Genomic DNA, 25,497 nt, shown 5'->3' with positions numbered 1-25,497 from the left:
AAGGAAAGCAACATGTGACATTTGGAACGGATGGATAAAGGACGACCTCTCGTCCTGCCCTTTCCCATTTACCCCAATGTTCGGGAATCCTAGCTCACCACACGGATGAAAAAGGGCGAATTTAGTAAATGACGGAAACAAGGGTGCAGCAAGATAGGAGACATGGTGTGGGAAGGTGAAGTGGCTACATTTGAGGAATGCAAGACCCACATAGGTATAAAAGAAACAGGCAGATATGAATATATGCAGTCGAGGCACTGATTAAGGCAACCATAGATGCATCTGGCATAGGCAGTTGATGAAATTCGAAATGTATGTAACCACACACTCTGGGGACAAAAAAACTAACCTCGAGCATATATTCTATTCTTCAGGGATGCTCAGTTTGCAAGGTCTAGCCATATCAAGCAGCCTCGGAGGGAACAACAGGAAAGGATATTCCTCAGGATTATTGGGAAGGGTTGTGGAGGTACAGCCTGAAGCTTACCAGGTCAATACAATTACGAGAAGCCTGCTATAATATGATGTTTCAATGGCACTACACACCCAGTAAATTGCACAAAATGCATAACACAGTATCAAAGGAGTGTTGGAGGGGCTGTAAGGGGGTGGGGGACTGGAGGCACATCTGGTGGGACTGCCCCAGGATAAAGACATTCTGGGAGGAGGTGTTGGGCCAGATAAAATGTATGCTGCCAGAACTACATGTCCTTTCCCTGGGTAAAATGTTGTGTGGATTGTTCGACCTGGAGATGCATGTAATTTCAAAACCCAAAAGGAGGGCCCTGAGACAATATAAATGACGGCGTGGCTGGTGATAGCAGAGAACTGGAAGCAAAAGGATCCACCCACATTGACGGGCTGGTTACATAAATTTTGGGATATTGTGGCAATGGAGCGGATCACATATCGGATACAAGGAGACGCAGACAAATTTGGGAAGGATTGGGGAGAGTTGTAAGACTACATGAAAAGTGAATACATGCAACACGTGTTCACAAAATCTGAGCATACTACGCCATCCGTGACCTAAATTGCAACTTGGACTGGGCCCCTTGGTGATGGAAGAGGGGCAATCAAGCATGGTTATAGGAATTCTTTATCATACACTGCATGATCCGAGGAGGGTTGGTGGGTGGAAGGGTGGCAGGAGGTTAATGGTGGTTATGTTGTAAACATGGCAATAAAAATATTTTTGAAAGAGAATTCTGATTACTCTGTACAATGAAGGACTAATTTTGAAAAACAAAAAATTCTACCACTTGACTGGCAACATTGTGACTTTCTAACAAAACTCAAACAAGCTCCTGTTTTTTTTTTTCTGTTTAATATCCTTTGGTTTATAATCCAGAGAAATGGGGGCGGGAGGGGGAAACAAAATTTGATTGTCTGGGTCTTTGGGACCTGATTTATTTAGAATGAAGACTTTTTAAAGCGTTTTGTTGATGACAGAGTATAAACTGTAGCAGGAATGTATTTTTTCCGATATATGCTTTTCAAACTTGTTGATATTGTCTGCTCTCGCAAACATGTATGGCCCGATTAAGGCTCTCTTTGCTGTACACTCTGTGTTTGAAACAAATTGGTATAAAGGCCATGCAAAGGAGTCTAAATCTTGATCATATCACTAAATAAGGCCAAGGATATAAATTATGTGCATGCTCCTGCCTTATTTTCAGTTATCTGTTGAAAAGGAACTTTGCTAACATTTGTGCATATTGTGTTAATACGCCTAAATAAATCTTGTCTATAATTTTGGCTTTGGTTTAATTAAAAAAAAAAAAAAAATCAAACATAGAGTACTAGCAAACATTGAATGAATAATGGACTCGTTCAATGGACCAATCACTTGCAACATCAACCCAATTGGAGTCCTTTTTGGCAAAACAAATATGGCCTCACATTGAAAATGTTACTGGTTTAAAGGCAGCTCAAACAATACACCCAGCATGAAATAATCTTCTTTATGCCAGTTAATTTAATCAGATGAAGGCTTGCCATATCATGGATTGTATGGATTAAGGATGCACAGATGTTTAAAATGGTCCTACCTCATACTGTTAAATAGCCCAATTGTTTATGGTTGCCTGAAACGTTTGCCTAGCTTGGGAGATGCCCAGCTTCAGAAATCGCAGAGCTAATAATTTCTAGTTGTTTCTTATTCTCATTATGGGTTTGTGGGGTAGATTATTTAAATATTCTTTTCCTGCTTTACATAAAGGATGATGAAAACAATCACCAGGCTCCACAGGGCTATGATGTTACTAGAGTACTTCACAAGCAACTCTTGGGTGTGGAACAACGAGAATACCAACATGTTAATGAGTCAGCTTAGTGCTGAAGACAAAAAGGCAAGTATATCTTTGTTTGCACGTTAAATTAACTGCATTTTTCTCTCATTTTCCATAAGTGTTTTATATAAAGCTAGTTCTTAAACTATAAATATTTTTTTGAATTTTTTAATGGCATGGGTTAATTCGAGGTCGATTGTCTGTTGTGTTTTTACCAAGACCATGAGCTTTGTTTTCAGTTCTGCAACAACTTTTCATTAAGAAATTAGACCACTTTTTGACAAAGTCCATCTACTCAATCATTGAAAAAAGATGGAGGCTAGTGGTAGAGTTGAGGTTGACAGATTTTGGTAATACACAAGACATCTGCATTGCTTTGATATTTTGCTTTTAGGGGCTGATTCTGAGGGTTAAGCAAAATAAAATATATACATTTGCACCGGATAAATTTGAAATGCAAAAGGGGCGATTTGGAATATAATTCCCTGTGTTGGCAGCCAAAACCTGGAACAAACCCCCCTTGATCTAAAAAGTGATAGTGTTCCTCTCTTTTCAGAACAAAATAAAATGCTGGCTACTCCTGCATCCAACCTAATTAACCGATAACATCTTAACTTGACCTATCGTGATCTCTAGACCTTTACCTCCCACCTGACTATGCCCAGAGGCACAGTAGGCCTTAGCCCTAGGCTACTGGCTATTCTTGCCAGCAGCTATCCTACTAGCTCTCAGCATGTCCCAAAGAGATTGTGCATTATGTAAACCTCAACACTGTGTATATATTGTATATATTCTCGTCTTTATACTCTACTGCATTTCTCTGTATACTTGCACTTCTCTGTACTCCTCTACATAATCCATTGGGTTTATATTATGTATCATGTACCTAAGAAAAGCACCCGGATACCCTAGGGCTTGGTGCGCTATACATGCAAATAAAACAAATTCTAACCCTTTTGTTCATTGATCCATGTCTTGACGTTACTTCTTATCAATGGTCTGAGCGCCCGTAACAACAGTAGACACCTGTGCATGCTCATTCTGTGCATCCAGAATCACGCGTGTATCCAAACAAAGGTGCTAAAATATGGCACTGTGTGGGGAGTTGTACCTTTCAGTGTTATAACTTTTGTATCTAATCCTCTGAAAGGTAATGCAGAGGTAGTCCCCAAGATTGCAGAGCAGCCTGGTGTAAAAAAATAATTTGAAGCACCAGCATTGTAAACGTGTGGATGCAATTGCAAAAAACTGCAGCTTTTATTAATAAATGACTGATCTTGCAACCCTGTTGCCCGGCATGGCACCTTTCACTGGGTATATCGGGAAAGGCTAAGGCACTACAGAACATGATCAGGACTAGGTTCAGGAAGCATATCCTTTTGAAGTGGTGTAATTTCTACTTCCAGAAAGAGCTATCGGTGATCTTCAGGCTTGCCAACGCTTTGGGAATGTGGTAATATTTAGTTTTGATGCCGTAGGTGCTCTACCCATGCAAAGCCTGCTGCACGCCGCCTTTTCCAACGTTACCAGGCTTTGTGAACCTGAATATACATCATACACAGGTTGATAAGGATAATAAGAGACTATTCAGACAAGCAGGAAAATGTTTTTCTAAACATAAACTATCCTGTCCTTCACAGAAGCACAAACTGTCCTGAGCACAAGAGAGAACTATCCCTAGGGCACGGTGGTGTGTCGCCTAACTAAAAGGGATAGTGAAAAGAGAAAATGCACCTGCGAAAATGAAAACTAAAATGCAGTGATCAAACAAACTATCTTAGGTATGTACTTAGCACTGGCCATCCCGATGTGTATATGCCACAGGTTTTCTCCCAAGGTATACCCAACCCCACTTATGGGAAATGATCTAAAACTAAATATCAGTGTGTCATCCAAGATTGTTGCTGGTCATCAACCGTTGTATAAAAAAACAGGGCTACCATGTCAGGAGGATAAACATGGTGCATTTGAGTGGGGATTCTCCTATTTTAATATACCCACACTCCAGTGTGCACCAGGAATAAATCTGTCCTAGTATGCATAAATGTATGCTAATCTGTACATATGCAGCCCACAGTTAAAAACCAAAAGAACAGTTATCAAGTTGGATTCCTAATGCATTGGTCAAAAAAGGATATCCCATTAAGGTCGACCAATTTCAGTGACTATATGGTCTTTTGTCACTTTCTGGACCAAAGATCAAAAGTGTATGGCCAGTAAATCAGGGAGTGTCATTTATTCCCAATTTATTTAGCAGGCTTCAACACATCAGCAATCTAAGTGACAGAAACACAAAGACACATTTACAATTGAACTTATCCGAATTCCCTAAAGGAAATTAATCACACAAGAGCATTAGTGGCATCTCTGTATGCAAGCAGACTTTAAGCACAACGTGTAGCTTAGCCTTCCTTCAGTCACTGCACAACCAAAATCACTTGTTATGGTAATCAAAGGCACATAAATTAATGTGACAAGCCATCTCCCTTCAGGTCCAACATACCTAAATAATAGGTAGAGGGAAGGCAGAGAGCAGGGCGACTTAATTATAATCCAACCTCAAGATACCTATATGTTATCAAACAATGGGTGCCCCTGATAAGAAGGCAACCTTAAATCCACTTGGACAGGAGCTGTAGACCAACGGAATTAATCCCTGTCTCTTCTATGGGACGCAGAACATACTAAACTGCGCTGCCATCTCGCCGATCGTTGGCTGGAGAAATGCAAATCACATGACTATTCAGTGTCACGTTGGACAGCGACAGACCCAATACCAGCAGATCCAAGGCCAAATAACGTCAAAATAAAAAATCAGGCCGTTGTGGATTAAATCACAGGAGTGCCCATGCAATACTCAGGCCAACTACTGGCACCTGTAGATTGAACCCAATGAGTGGACAAAAATGATGTTAAACACTTGAGGAACAAATCATCCTGCAATGGAGCTAGGAGTATGCATATGACCCACATCTTTGCGACAGCAAAACATCTTAAAGCCTTCAGAAATGTGTAGTCGGACTAAAAGGCTAAAGACAACAAGAAGTGGATAACTCTCTCTTCAGGGACATCAAATAAAGTCTGTTAGAGGACCATGCATTTGAGTAACTGCGCCCTGGTTCACCAAGGAAAAGGGCAGGTTGCTTATATTAGCCATAGTCGCTAAATCTTGCCACTGCAGCCTGAATCTAAAGCCACATCTCTCTCGCGCTCTTCCCCCGCTTCCACCCTCTGATTGATGAAGGAAAGCTTAATCTGAGGGGTGTCGTTTCTTTTTCCTCATATTCGCTCTTCCTCAGAATAGTGCTCTTCATTGTTTTTTTTAGGCTGAGACAAGTGAGCCTAGCATTGCAATTAAATCAATGCGAGACACCCCCCTCCCCTCCCACCCCTCCCTGCCCCCCAATCCTTGCACTTAGCATGTGGTTCTCACTCCCTGCATCCCCTGGCACTTGCCCACCTGGTCTCCCCATAGCACTTGCTTACCCCGAGGGGCCCTTTTCTTCCTCTCTTCCACCATGCACGTGTATGTCTTCCCTCCCGCCCTTGCATTATCCCTCCCCCCTGCACTTCTTGTTACTGCACTTGCACAATCCGAATGACACAGGGCCTAGTAGGGCCGTTATTGTTATTTCTTCTTTCTTCTCCCCCCAAACCCCCTTTTTGTTTTGTGGCGCTGGATAGGCCGTTGCCAGACATGTTTGTCTTTTCATGTCGACCAGACCAAGAACCTACTACCAGTCCTGTGGTACTGTTCATGATTGCATAAAAACAAGGGTGGAGGAGTATCCTGCTATGGCACCCTTTCCTTTACTAAATTCCTTTGGTGTTGGAATATATGAGATGAGGAAGACTTTTTCTTGTGATTTAGTTGTCTCCAAGAGGAAGGTCTTCTCAGAGAACAGTTATTCTCCATGTCAGTTTCTTCTGGTCCTACAGAAGATCGCAAGAAGGAAGAGGCACATTCCTAAAACTATTTCTGCATATTGCATTTCCAGTGTTAGTTTTGATGATTACACATGCATTTGCAGCCACTGAATTATTGATGTTTGGCATGTTCAGGTCATGGGTGCAGAGTGTCTCTCGCCCTTTTCTCTTCAGCTTTCCCTCCTTCTCTTAACTCTCTCACTTTCATTAAAGAATAAGGTAAATTATATGATTACATCTTTTATAGATGTGTATGCTTGGAATAGTTCCCGGTCATGCCTGTAGTCCTTGCTTTAACAGTATGTATAAATCTGTATTAAAAGTGTATACACTATCCTTCTCTGCTTGACCACCCTTTGACATATGCATCCTGAAAAAGGATTGCCATTTTGCCAATATTATTTGCTTATAATTCTAACTTGTATTGGGAATCATTGAATTTCCTGTACTCTAGATTCCTGGGAAATGGTTATTTGCACTCAAAGGATTAAGAGTTCTATTTGTGAATCCTGTTCAAATTCTTAATTACATAGTATCAATTTTTATGCAGTGCGTTTTTTCATCATACGCTTGAGGCACACATTTCGAATGAGAATATTTTGTCACTGAGACCTAACCATCACAGCAAAGGAATCAACGAGTATCAGAAAGTAGGACAGCTTTTGATCTCCTCTATGGCAAGGATCACTCGGTTCTAGGTCAAAGTTTTGAATGCATAGGATCGAATGACCAAAGGGTCGAATCAAAAGGACTGAAAACCAAAGTGTTAAATCCCCCCCCCCCCAAACCTCTTTTTTTGTGGTTAAAAACCAGTTTTTTTTTCCAAAAATGGAAACCCAAAAAAAAAATATTATAAAAAAATAAATAATTTGACACTTTTGTTTTAGTTCAAATTGAGTCGATCCTTCTGTATTCGGTACTTTAACTGGACTCCGGATCACTCATTACCAGTCTACTGCAGAGAATTTGTACATCATTCTTGACAGTACCTTCCCAGTGTTAAGGACATGACTTGCATGATATGAATGCATTTACGTCCAACTGCACTTAGCACTGCGGTAAAATTCAGGCAACAGTAAAGGGTTCAAGGGTGGTGCAAAATGGGCCGGAACCACATAAGCATAATCCAAACCCTCATAAGCAATATATATACTGCCATTAGTTCCATCTGAGAAATGTTCTTTCATACAACCTTCATAGAAAAGAATTTGCTCATGTTCCTTAGTGATGGAAACTTGGCCCTTCTCGACCGGAATAGTTTCAATCTGTGTTTAAGCTTCCCACAGAGGAAGGTCAAAGTACAAAAATACTGTACTCAAAAGGATGTCTCGTGTGTCCCATTGACTGGCCTTGTTACCAGCCAGATCCAGGCGAGAAACGGAAGAACATAAGCCGTGTGCTGTCTTATCAGCAAGACACTTGTTGATGGTCTCCTCATTAATGGTCATCATTGAAGCTGCATCTATATCCCGTCGTCTAGCAGCTGTTATCAACAGAGCAATGGTGGTCCCAGTCAGTGGTAATGTCAACAGTCTGGCGGAAGAACAGGGCATGTCCACGATTTCATGTAAATCTGGACACTTCCATGATCTCCAGTTGGGGGCTTCAGACAGGTCCCGGAGAATTTATTGGAGGAACCTGGCTGTCCAAGCATCAGCTGATAAACATACCGCTTTCTGATGTTGATCACATTGATAAAGGAAGCTCCTACAACATCTTTACAAGTCGCATCAGAGGGAGGATGCTCAAGAATCAGAAGAGGATTGTTTCCCCATCACTCTTGGAATCTCTTCAAAGAATTATTGCTCTATTGTGAAGAGGAAGCAAAGGAGCTGCAGACCAGTACCTCCACCTCACCCCATGGTTCTTAATTGTTTGGACCTATTTAGCACCTGTTTGTAGCATGAGAGCCTGGTTCGCCTGAAACAAACAGCTACCAGGAGCTACTTTTGACTCCCCATGTCAACCTGTGCCATACAAACACGATGCGTGAGGTATCTTGGGTACGCTACACGTCATATTAGGGATAGTGTTACAAGCGTGGACATGTCGACGTTCCCTTTCGATCCTCGAAAGACAAGATGCAATACACTGCGATTACCACTAGATGTCGATCTATATGCATAGCATGTGAATCTAAGCAGATACTATCATCAGAAATGCTATTACGGTAAGTAATGCATGTCATATTAACTCTGTAGGTCTTGGAATGCATATAAAGGAGAATCAAAGACACATCTGAGGGACATGGGGAAGGAAAGGGATGTCCGATGAGCATGGGGAAGGGGTGTCAAGTAGGCCTTGGGAAGGGGGGGCATATGGGCCAGGGTAAAGGAAGAGAAGGACTGTTAGGAAGAATTCTCTGGTTAGGATGAATTTCCTAACCTAGTGAGTCCCCCAGCAGCTTTGCTGGATTTTCTGGGGTTTATTTCTTTCTCCTGCCAAGAGTGAGACTCTTTTACCCTCACCCTTGGACATGTTTGGAGTGTGTTTCTTTGGTTTGCCTTGTGTTGAATGGGCTATGGGGTCTTTTACTCCATAGGGCCTCATGTGTTTTTGTGAGATGGGTTACACAGCACCCTCAGTGCCGTAACCCAGGGGTGTCCTAGGGACCCCCCAACATAGACTCCATACCCTGGGACTGACTACTGTCTCCCAGGGTCTGTAAAGTCACCATTGACTTTATTAGTCTCAAATCCTGAACAGAACCAGTACAAACCATCATATTGTGGACGTACTGGCCGGGGCAATTGCATTGCCCCGGGGTCTGTTAGTCGAGGGGGCACGTCTCCATCCCCCCTCATCGAGTTTTGGCTGGTGGCAGTGGAAACTACTCTTTATATTCAACCGCGAATATTTTCCTATGGGATTTCCCATTGTTTTAGGCTAATACCTTTATTTATTTACGGTAGCCTTGAACATACCGCCGGGTTATTTCTTTATTATTATAACTCCGGTTGGTAATTTTTGCCAAAACTTGATTCTAAAATGGCGTTGGTGTTCACCTCTGTAACTCTGACCCAAAGTGGAGCCCTTTGTTCCACTTTTGGCGGGCTTCTCCACAGAAGCCCTCCAAAGTGATGCCGCTCTGTCTGGGGTACTTAGGAGGGGTGGAGGGGGATTTAGGCACCCTGGACTGAGTTACCTTGGTAACTCCAGTCGCACTCCGTCCTGATTGGCCCAAGTGGTGAGCCGGCCGGCTCACCACGTAGCATTTTTGAGTGACAGCTAGGCTGGGTGAATGGGGGTTTGCTGCATAAAAGCAGGGCTTTGGGGACTGGAACTTCAGAAGTCGCCACAGGACCTAAGAAGCCGAAGAGGGAGAAGCCGAGCCGACCTGCCAAGACGACACCACCGGTGAAGCCCTGCAGAACCGCCTCACCACTTTTCCCGACGACAGAGGAGATCTCCCGCCGGAGAGTCTTCTTCCCATAACTGGTGGGGACAACCAGTTGCTGCCTTCTCTTCGCCGTCCCGAAGCATCTCGTGGCCGCCTTGCCTGTGCCAAGCACCCTGGCAACCGGGATACCACTTTTTACCTCAACCGCGAAAGAGGGGTAAAATCCTTTGTGTGCGGAAAACTCCACGGCTGTCCTCATCCCTGGTAGTGCAACGACCTTCAGCTTTCCTCCACGTCGAGATCACCTCTTCCTCTGGACGACGCCGCGACTTGCACCCACTACCAGGAACGACTACCACCGCTGGAGGATCCTTTCCACTTTTGAAGGTACTGTGTTCCGCCCGGCCTCCCTTGCCACCGATTGTACGGGGTAGATTTAGCCCTCGGCTCTCGAACCTGGGTAGGCCTGGGACACCCTAACTAAACTTTTCAGAACCGTAGTAAAACCTTTTTCTCTCACCTGCAAAGACTTGTGACATTGTGTGATCTTGGGCACATTTTCGCCTGGCTCCATCTAAAGCGGGCCTCGAACTAATTCCCCTTGTTCCACCATTGACTGTCTTTGCTAACCTTCTGTGAAAAGTGTTTTACCTTACTGCTCTCTTTATTTCTGCCTTTTTCCTCCCTTTTTGTAATACTTGTTGGAGTGTCATCTAACGTTAAGCGCTCACCTCTGTTTGGAAATAAGTGGGGTTAACTTAGAATTGTCCAACAAATGATTAGGGATGTACATATGAGTAATAGTAACTGTGTTTGACTTCCTTATCTTTTCTATTGTGCTAGTGTAATTTATGAGTGTACCTTTAATAAATAAGTTTATACTTTTACACCTAGCTCTGGTCAGTGTTTGCTGGTGCTACTGTGCCTCTGTACCTATTCTGTATTCTCTGTATACTGCCTAACTCTTCTTGAGGGAAGTCTGACTGCTCAGCCACAGCTACCACAGTGAATCTGTGTGGTACAGACTGCTACCAAGTGGGTTTACTGTCAACACCTGTAGACTTAAATCTTTTGCAGTGGTCCCAGAGGGAACTGCACAGGTTTCTGCCTAACAAGGACTAAAGGCTTGGGAAAGGGAATTCAAGGACTAGCCACTTGGAATCTGAGAACTAATGACTTGGAAGGAAGGGAAGGGCTACAGTTTAGGAGAGAAGAAAGGAATTATGAGTTTTTAGGAGGGAGGGAGGAGCACACGAGGATGAGGAAGATGACAAATAAAGTGGCTTGGAATAGGGCACAAAAATAGCAAACTGTAATGCTGTCAGTAGTGTTGTCTTGCCAGGCCAATCAAATTCCCTGTTTCAGTGTTTTAGCCACAAAGTGGTTCTAAAGCACCACATATGCTCTAACACTAAAAAGGCTGGCAGCTCACAAGGAAAAACAACTGGGTATAAGAAAACAGAGTGAGGAAAGACAGGCAGTGATTTGCTGATTAGAGGGCCCAGAGTGTGTGATTTTAGTCCACTTGTACTTAACTAGAAAGTAGCTGAACAACTTCAACTGAGGGAATTACTTTGTTATAAACCGTTGTCATCTGCAAGTCAATGTTGCTTTGTTTTTATTCTTGCTTCATGTACCAGGCACTTGTCGCAAATATATGCACTAATGAGTGCAAATAAGTCGCCTTTGCATAACTTGATCAAACCTAATGAATAAGAGATTGTTTTGTTCTGACATCGAAGTCTTGTAAGGGTATAGATCCATCTTTCAAGTGCCATAAGTGCAAAAGCATGCCCTCAACCATACTGCAGTTATTCCATAATGCATGGGAACTGAAACCTGAACCAATGGACACTGGATTTACATTCACACAGATTGTTAATGAAGGCATCTAATTTGACAAAACTAGCATGGTATTGTGCATTACGTCCACTGGAACGCTACGAGGTACAAGGCATTATGATTGCCTTTCCATAAAATACAGAGAACGTGAACGCAAGAAAATATTTCACATTCCAGAACGTGAACTAATGCATTGAGTCGTTCACGGATTTTGGATCCCTACACTTCTTTTCTTTCTTATCCGTTTCAAATCTTACATTTCTTCTTGCTCTATATTTATAGCAATATGCTTGCTTTAGACTTGAAATAGAACACATATCTAAGTTTGAAGGCAGTTGTCATACTACTAGCAGAGTTATCTCCATCACCTATGTGGAAATAAGTGGGTGCATTCATGTGAACCGAGAAATACAAAGCTTTTTATCAACTGGTATGCTTGTGGGGGACGGGTCAATGCAACATTCCTTGTATCTCAATAGTTCACGTTTGCCTTTTTGGATAAATTTCTGTGCATGGAGCATAATAGGGTTTTCATAGCATTAAAGAGGCACCCGTGCCTAATTTCGTGTAAAGGATTGATGTAATCGGCAGTATCAAATTGTAGAATAGTAACAGTCTTTAAAAAATGATCCGGGTTGGATAGCTCCCTAGTTCAGTGCTCTTCAGAGACATGGCACAAACCTGCACGTAGTATGTTTAAATCCTGGTTGGGCCTACTCAGACGGTCCTAAGGTTGATATTTGTATTTATTGTGTTTATAACGCGTTACTCCAAAGTGCTTTACAATTTAACAACAAGAATACATAGAAAATAACAGTAGAAGCAAATTACAAAACATGAATCCAACCAGAAAAACAGTATGTAGAACAATTTGCCTAAGAGGATAAACAAGAAATTGGGGGGGGGGGGTGAAGAAGGGGAAGGAAGAGGGAGACAGAATGGGGAATAGAGTGAGGAAGCAAGAGGAGGGGATGAAACGCAAGAGGGGAAAGGGGCAAGTAAAGAGAAGTATGTGGGGGAACTAGTGGGGAGATGGAGAAAGGGGGAGGAGCGTGTCAGGGTGGGGAATGGAGAAGGAGAGATTTCAAGGAAGCACGGGAGGAGTAGTAGGTGGGGATGGAGCGTATCGGAGGTAGGGGGTTCCAGTGAAGAGAGGCTAGGAGATGAAAGGAGCGGAAACGAGAAGAGGCACATTGGGCGGGGGAACAAAGCAGGAAGAGATCGGCAGATCGGAGGGAGCAGGAGGGAGTGCAGAATGAAAGAAGAGGATAGATATGGGAGCGCAAGGTAATGGAGAGATTTAAAGACGAGACAGAGGAAGAGAAATTTAAGTTGTAAGTGAAAAGGAAGCCAACCAAGGTAAGAGAGCGAGTTAAATATGGGGTCGTGAGGAGAGATACGACAGAGGGTACGGATAGCAAAGTGGTAGAGGGATTTGAGGGGGGGGAGGTGGGAAGCAGAGAGACCGGTGAGAAGAGCAATAGAGAAAATGAGGGAGGAGATTAAAAGCTTGGTAGCATGGAAGGTGAGAGAAGAGCGGACTTTACAAATATTAAAAAGGTGGTAGCGACATGCGCAAGAGATAAGAGAAATATGATGGATAAAGGAGAGGGAGAAGTCAAAGTGAATGCCTAGATTACGAGCATGGGTAGAGATGGGAAGATTAGAGGGGGGAAAGGAATAGAAGGAGGGGGAGAGGGAGGAGGAAGCGTGTTGGAGGGAAAGAATGAGACTTCAGTCTTATCAGTATTGAGAGAGAGAGATAGTAGGATGACATCCAGTTTTTAATGGCACTAAGACAGGAAGAGAGATTAAGGTGGTGGTCAGGAGTGAAGGAAGAGAAGGAAAGGAAAAGCTTGGTGTCATTGGCGTAGAAATGGTGAGAAATCCCGAAGGAAGAGATGATCGGAGCGAGAAGGGAGGTGTAAAGAGAGAATAAGAAAGGTCTGAGAACAGAGCCTTGGGGGATCACCGTAGTCCAAGGGGAGTGTAGGGGAGGTACGACCGCCCCAGAAGACAGCAAAAGAGTGGTGAGAGAGGTAAGAGGAGAGCCAGTTGAGAACAGAACCTTTGAAACCAAAGGAGGAAAGGGTATTGAGAAGTAAGGGTTGATCGGTATGAAAGGCAGCAGAGAGGTCAAGGAGTATGTGGACTGCTTCCAGTAGTGAGCGGAGAGGAGGGAGTTAAGAATGTAAGTGAGAGCGGTCTCGGAGGAGTGTTTGGGGACGGAAACGAGATTGAGTGGAGGGAAGGAGAGAAAGGTTAGTGACGAAACCTGAGAATAGACTAGGCGTTCAAGTATTTTAGAGAGAAAAGGAAGAAGTGAGATTGGGCGGAAGTCAGATGCAAGAAGGGGATTGGCATAAAGTTTTTCAGAATAGGAATGATAGTAACGTACTTGGAGGCAGAAGGGAAGGTAGCAGAGGAGAGACAGATATTGAAGGAGGAGGATAAGTAGGGAATGAGAAGAGGGTAAATCTTCAGAATAAGAAGGGTGGGGAGGGCATTGGAAGGGGCAGCAGTAGGATGAGATTTGGTCAGGAGAGAGATATCGGAAGGAGTGATTGGAGCGAAGTCAGGCATGACAGCTGAAGGGGAGTGGAGGGAGCGGGGAGGAGGGGAATAGGAAGGAGAGCAGTTAATGTTTTGGTGAAGAGGGAGAATTTTGGAAGAGAAGTCGTCGGCGAAATTAGAAGGAGAGAGGGGAGACGTAGCCGAGAGGTCAGGAGTGGGTGGGGAGAGAAGGCGAGAAAGGGTTTGAAAGATACGGCGAGGATGAGAGGGTTGGGAGTGGAAGAGGTTAGAATAGTAGGAGCATATTTAAAGAACCATTACATTTTGTAGTAACTATTATGGTGCTGAAAAAGGGACTGGGGTGCAGAACGAATTGTTACATAAAAACATCTTAACAGCAAAAATTACCCCTCTAAATAAGTGCTTTGGGGAGCCATTTTGAAAATATCCTTTCCTATTTTGATTTCAAATAACACAAAGTTGAGCTGCGGGACTATTGCCACAAGCTATCAATGATCAACTTGACTACAAGGAGCATGCATATCGTACATATGTAACGCTTTTTCGTTTTAATATTTTAATGTCATTTATTTCTTCAGTATTTCTTTTTCACTTTCATTCTTTCAGTTTTTCTTTTTCGATCTCCTTAATTATTAAAGAATATTTAGTTTGTGGTGTGTGTTATTTGAATGGGTACTATTGCATCAATCCGCTTTTGAGCGTCGTGGAAATTTGTTTCATCAATCTTTTGAAGGGCCTTCAGTTGTGGAGAGAGCAGGATTTTGAGTGCTGTGCTTTGTTCATTTTTAGTTTTGGATATTGGGTTTGCGTTGAAACTCTTGCATTGGAGAAAAGCAGGAGGCAGATGGGATCGGAGAAGTCTCTCTTTTTCTCTCTCTCTCTCTCTCTCTCTCTCTCTCTCTCTCCTCTCTTTCTCGCTCTCTCTTTTTGACTGGCCATTCCCAGTCACTACCAGCCCCTCCCTCGAGAACGTCCCAGCCTATGAAACTAAAACTAAAGCAAGTTGACCTTTTGTCCAGTATGCACCCGACGCTCACACTAACATACTAAAATCAAAAGGTACAATGGAAATGTGTTTTCAGTTCAATAAGAATGTGCAAAACTATATATACATATATATATTTCTGAGGCTTGTGGAATCTGCTTAGATTCACATGCTGTGCATAGGCCGACATCTAGTGGAAGCTGCAGAGTATTATATATATATATATATATATATATCTCAACAAAACACTCCTTGTGTCCAGGATTTAGTATCCCGTCCCCTGAACTGTTTCAGGAAAGTATTTAAAATACTCTCCTTCAACAAAGTTCCATTAAAGGTAATGAAAATGTCTTTTTCTTCTAAAGATGGTAAATCAAATGTTCTTTCTAGAACACAGGTTGGAATATAGTGAAAGAAAGTATTGTATGATTTTCAGGATGGCAAAAAAAAAAAAACTCTTACCAAAACACTGGCTAGCCTTTAGCAAGAAAGAGTATTTTCGAAAGTTTAGAATAGCAAAGCGAAATGTTCAAGTTCAAGAAAGGTTTTCAAAGACAAAGTTTCTCCTTTCAAAACATTGAATTTCCTCTTATACTCACCTTCCAGGAACTCCTCAACTGAATTAGACATCCTGGTTGGCTCTCCTTCCAGGAGTATCTGTTTGGTCTCTGTAGATCCCCTGGTGTACTCTCCTGCCAGGCGTCTTTACCCACAAAAGGTTCACTACCTGACATACCTCTGGTATCAGGTCTATTTAGTACTTCTTCAATGGTTAATTGTTTATTGACTTTGGTAAAACTTGTTCCATCTCTCATACTGACATCACATACACAGGGTTTGATCAAGTTCTGTGTCTCAACTTACTTTTCAATATAGATTGGTTTTTGGAAATGGTTATTTGAGTTTAACCCAAATTGACATTTCACATAAGGGAAATTATACAGAGTTCGACTTTTTAATTCTTCTTTAGTCTTTTGGCATTGTGATTTCCAAGTTTACCCAAATTGCATCCCACAGAAGGGGAGTTGTACCACTTTTGCCTTTGTGCTTTAAATGTATTTGGTCGATGTTCAAAATATGTCTCCAAACATTCAATCACTTGTGAGCATGTCCCGGGGGTCCCCAACACTTCTGGGTCGACTCACCGGTTCAACATGCAGCTGCTGCGGTCGTTTTCAGTTAGGTTAGCTTTCCCAATCAGGCCGGGTCTCTTATTTTACGCGTTGGCCTATTACTGCTTTGCCAATGCAACAGTTGCCATTGCCCATGATCGCGTCTCCTTCTGCGGCAAAGATTTCTCATGTAGCTGTCCCTCCTTGGCACCCACTACTGGATTACCGGAGTTACACTCTTCCATCCCTTCACACCCACTGCCTACAAGCGTCTTCGCTTCCCAGCACGTCTTCTCTCTGTAACTTTGCCTCTGCCTTTCAGTCCGCTTCCCACTCCGTGCTCTCTGCAGCTTCATGCGACTTCTCCTTTACCTTCTTTTACCTGCAGGTGATGCTCGGATTGAATGATGGGCAACTAGACCACGAGTTATAATTGGTATTACTGTCAATCCTCATTGACTCTTTAGTCCTCTTCTTTGTCCCAGAACTTGAAGCTTTCTGGGAATTGGAGGCCAAAGGATTTACATAGTGTTTTAAGTTTTTATTGAACACTTTTGTCTACATAATAATTATCATAAATGTTAGGCAAGATTTGAAGCAGTACCCTTTGGGTGCATTACAACAACCTTGGCCTCCTGGCAATAGGAACCCAAACTTTGGTATAAGTCTGTACTACACAGGTTGGTAGTGTGGCTGAGCACCTAGGCTTATCTCAAGAGGTGTCATTGTGAGCAGTAGGGTGGTTACACAGAGATTCACAGTGACAAGTATCCAAATAAACACTTACACTCAAGGTTTCTTGATTAAACAATTATTAATTTTTGTGAATCCTACCTCCCCTGTTTTCCTTTTCTCTTGCCTGTTTCTGAACTAGTCATCTTTTTCCAGAGGACGGTATTAAATGGATACAAAACTTCTAAAAAGTTTGTAAATTGAATCAAGTAAATAAAAAAAATTAAAAAAATACATTTACCAGTCAGTTTGAATTAGCCTTCAGAAGGGACAATATAATAGTAACACACAAATAAATACACTCCAATATACACACTCTTAGTTTCTCTAAATCAGCAAGTACCCATTTGGGATGGCACACAGACACTTCCTACACCCTAAGGTGACTTAAATAGCTAGGACACTGTGGACATTTATATATCACTGGTACATTTAGAGCAATACTGGGATTGGTGTCGAAGAAAAGGGTTATTGGAATAGAACAAGAGATCACACAATTGTTTTGAACCAAGTAAGTACTTTTGAACCCCCAATGCAAAGTAAGTTAACCCTTTCCTGGAAGGAAGGCAAAACACACAATCGGAGCAAAGAAGTCATTCAGGGAGCCAGGCCAGCCAATGTCAATTGGGCAGAAGTGTAGGTGAGCTGAAGCATTTCTTGCAGGTAAGTAAGTCTTGCACAATGTTTAAGAAGACTTTGTAGAAAAAGTAGAATCCATGCGGGGCCACAAGCTCGGAGGCTTGTAAAGATGCAAGCAACTCTACAGAAGCAATCAAGCCAAGTCTCAACTGAGAACAAGTAAGGCTACAAGACAAGAGGTAAGTTCTCTTAGACTGTACGGTACCTTTGGTTAGAAGAAGTGGTTCCAGCTGGCTTCTGTTCCTGTGCAGCTCTGCAGATCCTGTTGTTCCTGGGCCTCAGTCATCGGGACAAGAGGGGGGACTTCTGGGGACTCCTGCACTACAATGGGACAGTCAGCAGCAGCAAAGGACAAACTTCAATTCAGCAGCACTTTGCGGTTTCAGCTCTTTGTGTCTCAGCAAATAGCACCACCGTGGTTCTCGGTTACCACTTTGGACTTTCCTCGCATCTGGGGTCCAGCACTCTGTTGAGGTGGCTCCGGCTTGGTCAGTCCCGCTTCCTGGGAGTCCAGAGGATCTTCCTGGAGCTCGGGTCTGACTTAAAAGGGATGTTATGCTCACCTGGTTCCCACAGGGGCGTCGATCAGACCCGGACAGCTGCGGTCTCCACCAACGTGATGCGTAGTGAAGAGATGTCTGGACTGGCCCGCCTAATCTTGTCTGCTGGACTCGTAGAAGTATTCTCCTTATGTTTTTAAATGATGAGCTCTCCATCCTGCATGGAATGCAGGGGCGCGTAGATACCAGTTACTTCACTGGTTTGAAGGTACTGGAGGAGTTCCGGAGGAATATTGACTCCAGTGTCTATAAAGTTCAAAGAGTTCAATATGTCCGATGTTCACTCTTGTTCCATTCCCTCGTTAGGTTGCAGCTGGGTCCAAAAGAATATTGCCTGGAGGCAGCTGATGGCGTTCAGGTAAGAGTCTGTATTACCAAACACTGTCCGGTAAAAATTGCATGGGTTTAACTTGCTGTTTTCTCTCCCTTTAGGCATAGAAAGATGCAGCGAATTAAAGGATAATACCTCCGGTGGTAAAGCAGGTAAGCCTATTGTGGCAAAGAGATTGTCTTTGTCGGTTTTCTTGGCTCTCCTTGTTATTCCTTTTGTTTTCCCCCCTGGTGCTGGGTTTCGACAAAGAAAATGGAAGCTGCTGCTGGCGAAGCGACGCGTGCTGAAATAATGTCCTTTCCAGGCTCGGAGATGTGCTGGGTCCGGAATCAGGTAAGGAATCAAATAATGTTTGTGATCTAATCTCTTCTCCTTTCTTTTCCTTTTGTCTAGGAGCTCCGGATTCGAGGCGGGCGTGGCAGAAGACTGGATGCTGACTTGCAGACACGGTGAGCGTTACGCTGCTGGATGCAGAATAACACGAAGCATGAGCTGCTGTTCGGGGCATGGTTTAAATAGCCTGCAAAGTAGTCCCAGGTAAGAAGTTCCCCAGAATCACACCCGAGTAAAAAATAGTCCCTGTAATAAAATACTCCCATCCAGGCCTCACGTTGGCTTGGACTCATTTGCAGCATGGTCTGCATAAGGTAAGTAAAGTCTATGAGCCTGGCGCCTGCCGGGGCTGTTGGGGTTTTAATGAGTATCTGGATGCCTGCTCCCGGGGCTGATGGACTCGATCCAGATGCCCGGGGGTAGGCATCATGACAGATGTACCCAATCTGGTTTTCCTCTCCCTGGCACTTTGGTTCCATCAGCAGTGGAAGTACAGCCAGCTTCGAGAGGATGTCCAGAAGGGTTCACTTTGGAGTTGATTGGTCCCATCAACTCAAGGGGAGAAGTCATCCTTTCAGGGCTGCTCTAGTCGAGGTGAATTCAGAGTTTCAGCACAGCAGCAGGGCTTCACTGGGCAAACCTACGGTCCAGGAAATGCAGCAGGTGTCTCTTCCAAGTTCTTCTTGGGATTCCTTCGTCCAGTGGTTGACTCTGCCTTACAAGCCAAAAAGCCTTGCCTTTTATGCATGTTTCTCCCATTAATTCCAGCCTAGATGCCACACAGCAGGGTGGCTGTCCTTGCCGGACAGCCAACCGGCCAATCACCTTTGGGTGCATTCCTGTAACCAAGGGGATTAAGCACAGGGAGTTTTGGACACCTCCCTCACTTCCTGCCCCTGCCAGACACTCTGGAGCCAGAGGCGGGCTTCACTCGTGAATCCTGCCAAAGACAAAACGAACAAAGGGACCAAACCTGATTTGGCGCGCAGAGTAAATCTCAAAAAGGACTGTTCAGCAACAAATGGCAAAAAAAGAAGACGGGCCATTTTGACAAAATGGGCACCAATTGGTGCTGTACTGCAGCTGCGAACGCAGAATGCGTTAAAAACACACAATGGTAGTTAAAAGTAAACCTCTGCCATCAGCCATTAATTATAGAAAGGGTAACATAAAAATGTTACATGAGATACTAGACAAAGGGGATACGAAGTAACCCCTCCAGCACCCTATTGTAAGATGGTGTGTGCTGGGTCTAGAAAGTTACAAATTTAAGTAAAGTCAATTTCACTTCACTGCTCTTGGAAACAGTAGTTTATCCAAGAGAAGGAATTTAAATCTTTGGGAAACCTGAAAGACTTCCCTGTGCCACTACACTGAAGGTGCTGTGTGACACAATGTAAAAGGATGATGCCTATGGAGTTTGTCAGACTCCAAAACCAAAAGAAACAGTGTTCAAATCACAGAACAATACATGAGCGAGTGAGAAAAAGGTCTTGCTCTCTCCTGGTTGAAAATTGAAAACTCCTAGAATCAAGCAAGTGTGCTGGGTGTCTCTAAGGTAGAGAGGAATTAGCACATTTCAGAGAATTTTCCTTAACAAACATCAGATGCTAAATGTGTTTTAGAGCTTTTATGTACATATGAAGAATTAACGAAATTGTGTTTGGGATGTTTAGCAGAAGTAGGTTTTAGGTCCTCCCAATTAAAGGGTTCTGAATAATTACAAACAACCATTAGAAATGCTGGGATTAGGGATTCTTCTTCACATAAACGGGAATACTACTGTGTCACTCCTGTCAGAGCCATCACCTCCCCCAGACAGCCATCTCCTGTCATGTGATCCACCCTCAGAATACAACCCCCAGAGTCCGGATCAGGTAGCGGCTGCCTTCTCATGGCCACGTGGGAGGCAACTTTAGGATGTGGGTTAGTGATGACTCCACAGGATTCCTCACACTACACTGCTGCAACTTATCTCTTTTGCTTCTTCAGCTTCACCCTCATAAAGAGGTTTCCATTTGATTCCTTATGCTGTTGCCCCTCTGGCTTCACTGCCATATCTTTTGTCATCTGCCTATAACAGAAGGTCAATCCTGCACCTCCTGTATCAGGAAATTCTTGGCCTCTGTCATGCACAATCTCTTGGGGATGCCTTTGCCCCCAACAATGTTTAGAAAACTTGCCTGCCGTGTTCAGCTCTTGAATTCCACACACTTGTCGAGGACTTGGTCAGTGAAGGGATCTTTTTGGTGCTTCCACGCTGTGTTCTGTGAAGGGATATTTTTGGTGCTTCCACACTGTGTTCTGTGAAGGGATCTTTTTGGTGCTTCCACACTGTGTTCTGTGAAGAAGTTCGTCAGAAGCTAACATCAGAGAGCTTCAAGCTCCATTGAGGTAAGAGCATGTTTTGCGCAGGAACCCCAAGGCAGCGACTCCTTCCCTTGGACCCCGCTGCATGCAGGAGTGGTCCTCTGGCTCCTCCAAGACCCAACGGAGGAGGGCCAGAGGCCATAACTGATTTCACCAGCTCTAGGGCTGAGGGTTCTTCAGAGACTAGTACTGGGTTAAGTTCAGAGGAAGCAGGTGTTACAGCAACATACTCGCTGGGGGTAATGCATTTTCTCATGCTTGTTAATCTGCTTAGAATCACATGCTGTGCATGTAGTCTGGAATCCAGTGGTGACCGCAGAGTATTGCATCTTGTCTTTTGAGAATCGAAAGGGGACGTCGACATGGGCGTGCCTGTAACACTATCCCTACGTGACGTGTAGTGAACCCAAAATCCCTCACGCATCGAGGTCCCTCAGATTGTTTTTTTCCACCTAGTATACTGGTCGCCTTATGCGGAACTCGTCCAGAGACATTACTATTGTTATCCTCGACCTTTGCTCGTATATTATTAGAGTTATTGAATATTATCTTACCATCCCTTCCCTCAACGGCTGTTTCCAGATCTCCGCCGAAGACGGTTCCACTGATCTTCGACAGTGTTCTGGTCGGCGCTGCCGACCACGTGGCCGGGCCTTCTGGCCAGCCTACACAGTAGGGAGAGCAGTGCCGGGGTGGACATTTCCATTTCTAAGAATCCCTTTCCTCTTTTTATTCCCTGGGTCTTTTCGTCACTATTTATTTCCTCCGCTATGGAGAGGACTCCATTTAGGTTTTGTCCTTCTTGTAAGGCCAGATGCCCTTGGAAGGATAAACACCGTACGTGTAATCGGTATTTGCCCCTTAATCACAACGAGATGGTTTGTGTGGCTTGCAAGCTCTTGCGTCCGAGGACACTGAAGGAGCGCTGTGTTAAGTGGTGGGCGGCCTACGGAATGTCACAGGCTGAGTCTAGTTCTCCCGCTGCCACAACCGCCGATTATGACGAGGGGCTGAGTGACGAACAGGCCTCCGATTCGGAGGCGATTGACCTCTCGGCAGAGCATTCTTGCGCCGCATAGTCTGTCCCCGGCCCCACTAGGTAAGACTCGGGTCCTGCTCTGGGGACTGTACACCCCAGTGACAAAGATGCACATGTTTCACACACTAAGAACACAACCCCAGGGACATCTTCGGCGAAACAGTCGAAGCGGTCCATACGCCAACAGGCACACCGATAACTTCGGCTTTGAGCGCCATAATCGAGGTCAGCAGCCCTCACCGCAACCGCAGGTGCGCCTTGTGTCTGGGCCCTCTAAATCGAATGCCGCTGCCTCCAATATCCAGGAGTCTGTCGAGATGCATCGGAAGAATGCGTCCCGGGCCGAGAATGCCCCGGTTCTGCCAAAAGTAACCGCGCAACCGCAGGCCCGAACTTTACATCTTCCCGACTCTGAGGTGATTACCGAAAGCATCGCTAGGATTATTTCAGCAGATGGTCAGAAGCAACGGTCCAAGGATTAATCGAGACCCAAGGACAATTGCAAGGATTCCTCGAAACCCAGGGATAGGCCTAAAGATTCATCTGAACCCACGGAGAGGCCCAAAGACAAACCGAAGGACACGCGTCAACCGTCAGTCCCCCGAAAGGACTTTTCGGAAGGGATTTCTTCAACGTTAAAGGAGAAATCTCAATGTTTGGATGCAGAACATCCACTACAGGAGCCCTTTCCACCCCTTGAACTCCTCTGGTTCATCTATTTGGACCAGAGAGAAATCTGAGGGATGTATGGATAGAGGTGTGTGGAACTCTGAATAATCCACACCCAAAAGACTTAGAGAGGACAACCCCCCCCCTCTCCCTGTGGCTAAGCTTCAGAAGGTGTTTGACCCTTCTCAAGAGGAGGAAGAAGAAGAAGAAGAATAATATATTTATGACCTCACTGAGGAGGAGGCCCCTGTGGACCTATACAATCAAGAGGAGGGCATCTTAAAAGAAAAACCACCGGCCAGCCAAGCTATTCCTCTGTTAAATTCGATCAAGAAGCCGTTGGCCCCTTCTTTATTGACGCTGTCCTAGAGCAGTAAATCCTAGGGTAGAATTTATTTTCAACCCTCCCACTCTGACCCCCTTTACATCAGGGTTCATGCTACTCCAGATTCACTGGCAGTAACAACAACCAGGAAGAGAGCTTGGGTTCCCCAATCAACTGGGGAGGCACCCCCTGACAAGGAGTGTAAGAGACTGTCATGATCCGCCGAGCCTGCCCTTTTTGGACTTCATGGTCCATGATGCACCGCAGTATTAACTCTGCGGTCCTACCAACATGGCCGGCGCTTCCGAAGCGCTGTACTCCAGCCTTTTCTTACTACGTTCAGCTTCCTAGAAAAAGGCCACGCCTCTGCGGCACCGCGCGTCTCAATGCTACTGCTTGTTGCAGCTAGACGTGCGTTCCGGAGTTCGCCTCGCGCTCTCCTTGTTACCCTGTTTTCTTCCTTCCTGGTGCTCATTTATCCTTTCCCTTTACCTGTTTTCGTGGACTACTCCTGGAATTCCCTCGTGCTCTGAGTCTATTCCCGACTCCTTCGAGCCGACTCGTCGGCATCCTGGTTCTTCGCCCGGATACTGAACGCTTCCGTTTGGAAGTCTGCAAGCTCACGCTGGACTCCGAAGACCCGCGTCCAGGTTTATATAAGTCCCGGACAGTAAGGAACTTACGTCCAAGAGCGTCACAAGAAAGGAAAAACAGGTGAGAAGGGGAGAAACAGATTGAGATGCCTCAAACCTGATACAAAGACAGATATGGAAGCCGCAGTCCAGGACCTCATGAGAGGCATGCAAGAATTAACCACTGAAGTTCAGAACCTTAAGGCTGAGAATGCTGCATTAAAAACGCTGGTCTTGTCCAGAGATTCTGCTGCCGAGGAAAGTGACCTGATGGTGAGAAGATAGAACATCCCATTGCCTATCTATCCCGTACTTTGACCCCCAGTGAAACTCATTATTCCGTCCTGGAGAAGGAGTTGCTAGCCATCAGACAAGCCTTCACTGACTGGCGTCATCTCCTTCTGGGAGCCAAACACCCTGTACAAGTTTGTACGGACCATCTGAACTTACAAGTCCTACAATCCCTGGAATGCAGAAATAGCCGTCAGGCCTGCTGGGCCTTCTTTTTTGCCCAATACCAGTTTCAAAATCTTCACTTTCCTGGAACACATTTCATAGCTGATGCCTTGTCCAGACGTCCTGATTACGAGCCTCTCGAAGCACGCTCCTTTCCCAAGATGTTTCCTGACTCTGTAATTGTAGCCTAAGCTATTTCTCTCCTGGAGGACATTCGTGCTAAGACACCTTCTTCTGAACTCTGGAAAGAATACGAAAGGAACAATCTTAGGAACCTCCAGCAGAAAGACTGGTATCTTTTCAAGGAAAACCGGCTGGCAGTACCCACACAGGAACTCAGACAAAAATCACAAGACTATGTCACAATACCCTCCATTCAGGACATAGAGGCATCACCACCACCCTCCATCTTTTACAAAGACAGTTCTGGTGGCCACGAATCAAAGACGATGTAGAACCTATGTCCAATCTTCTGCAGTCTGTAACCAGAACAAACATGATAACAGAAGACCAGCAGGCCTCTTACACCAACCAGCAATGCCAACACGACCTTGGGAAATCATCGCCACAAATTTTATCGTAGAATTACCCCCATCCAGAGGATACGCGACCATAATGGTTACGATAGATCTGTTTACACACATGGCTCACTTTACACCCTTGCTCAAGCTACCATCTTCATCTGAATAGGCTGTTATCTTCCTGGAACACATATTCAGACTTCATGGACTGCCTTTCAAAATCATCTCTGACCAAGGACCCCAATACATATCCCAATTCTGGAAACATCTATGTGTTGTCATCAGGATATCACCCACAAACCAATGGAGCAACAGAACAAGTCAACCGGACCCTAGAGCAGTATCTTTGCTGTTTTTCCACCAAAGTCCAGGATGATTGGTCACTTCTGATTCCTGTAGCTGAGTTCGCTTACAACAATTCGGATCATTCAGCCATCAAAACCAGCCCGTTCTTCTGTAGCCAGGGATTTCATCCTTCAGTTCTACCATCTATCCTGCCTCATCCAACCCCAGTCCCTGCGGTTGATTCCTGGATCGAAATGTTAATCAATGTCCACAAAGACGCCAAAGAATGACTGGAAAAGGCCAGGATAGATGTCAAACGTCATGCAGAAACCAAAAGAAGACCAAGCCCTCCTTATGCGGTCGGAGACTAAGTTTGGTTGTCCTCTAAACTTCTTCCTCGACATCCACGACCAAATAAATTGGCCCCTAAAGTATTATGGACCCTTCTCCATAAAAGAAATCATTAACCCAGTAGTATACCGCCTCCAGCTTCCGGATTCATGGAAAAGGATTCATCCAGTTTTCCACACTTCATTGCTGAAACCATTTGTGCATTCCACCCAAACTGCTCCT

The 25,497-nt window shown here is 44.5% G+C and overlaps 1 protein-coding gene across 7 annotated transcripts in view; it reads left to right on the top strand.

The window, feature by feature from the left end:
• Positions 1–25,497, top strand: part of FAR1 (fatty acyl-CoA reductase 1) — a 1,197,112-nt gene that overhangs the window by 903,494 nt on the left and 268,121 nt on the right. For all 7 annotated transcript variants that reach the window (XM_069623607.1, XM_069623603.1, XM_069623609.1 and 4 more), the window contains one exon: positions 2,222–2,351. In XM_069623607.1, the coding sequence (XP_069479708.1) occupies positions 2,222–2,351 (130 nt within the window). The remainder of the gene's footprint in view (positions 1–2,221; positions 2,352–25,497) is intronic.

This window comes from Ambystoma mexicanum, chromosome 11, assembly GCF_040938575.1.
Source record: "Ambystoma mexicanum isolate Mex_15411 chromosome 11, UKY_AmexF1_1, whole genome shotgun sequence".
Taxonomy (NCBI): domain Eukaryota; kingdom Metazoa; phylum Chordata; class Amphibia; order Caudata; family Ambystomatidae; genus Ambystoma; species Ambystoma mexicanum.
This window is presented reverse-complemented; position numbering and strand designations above follow the sequence as displayed.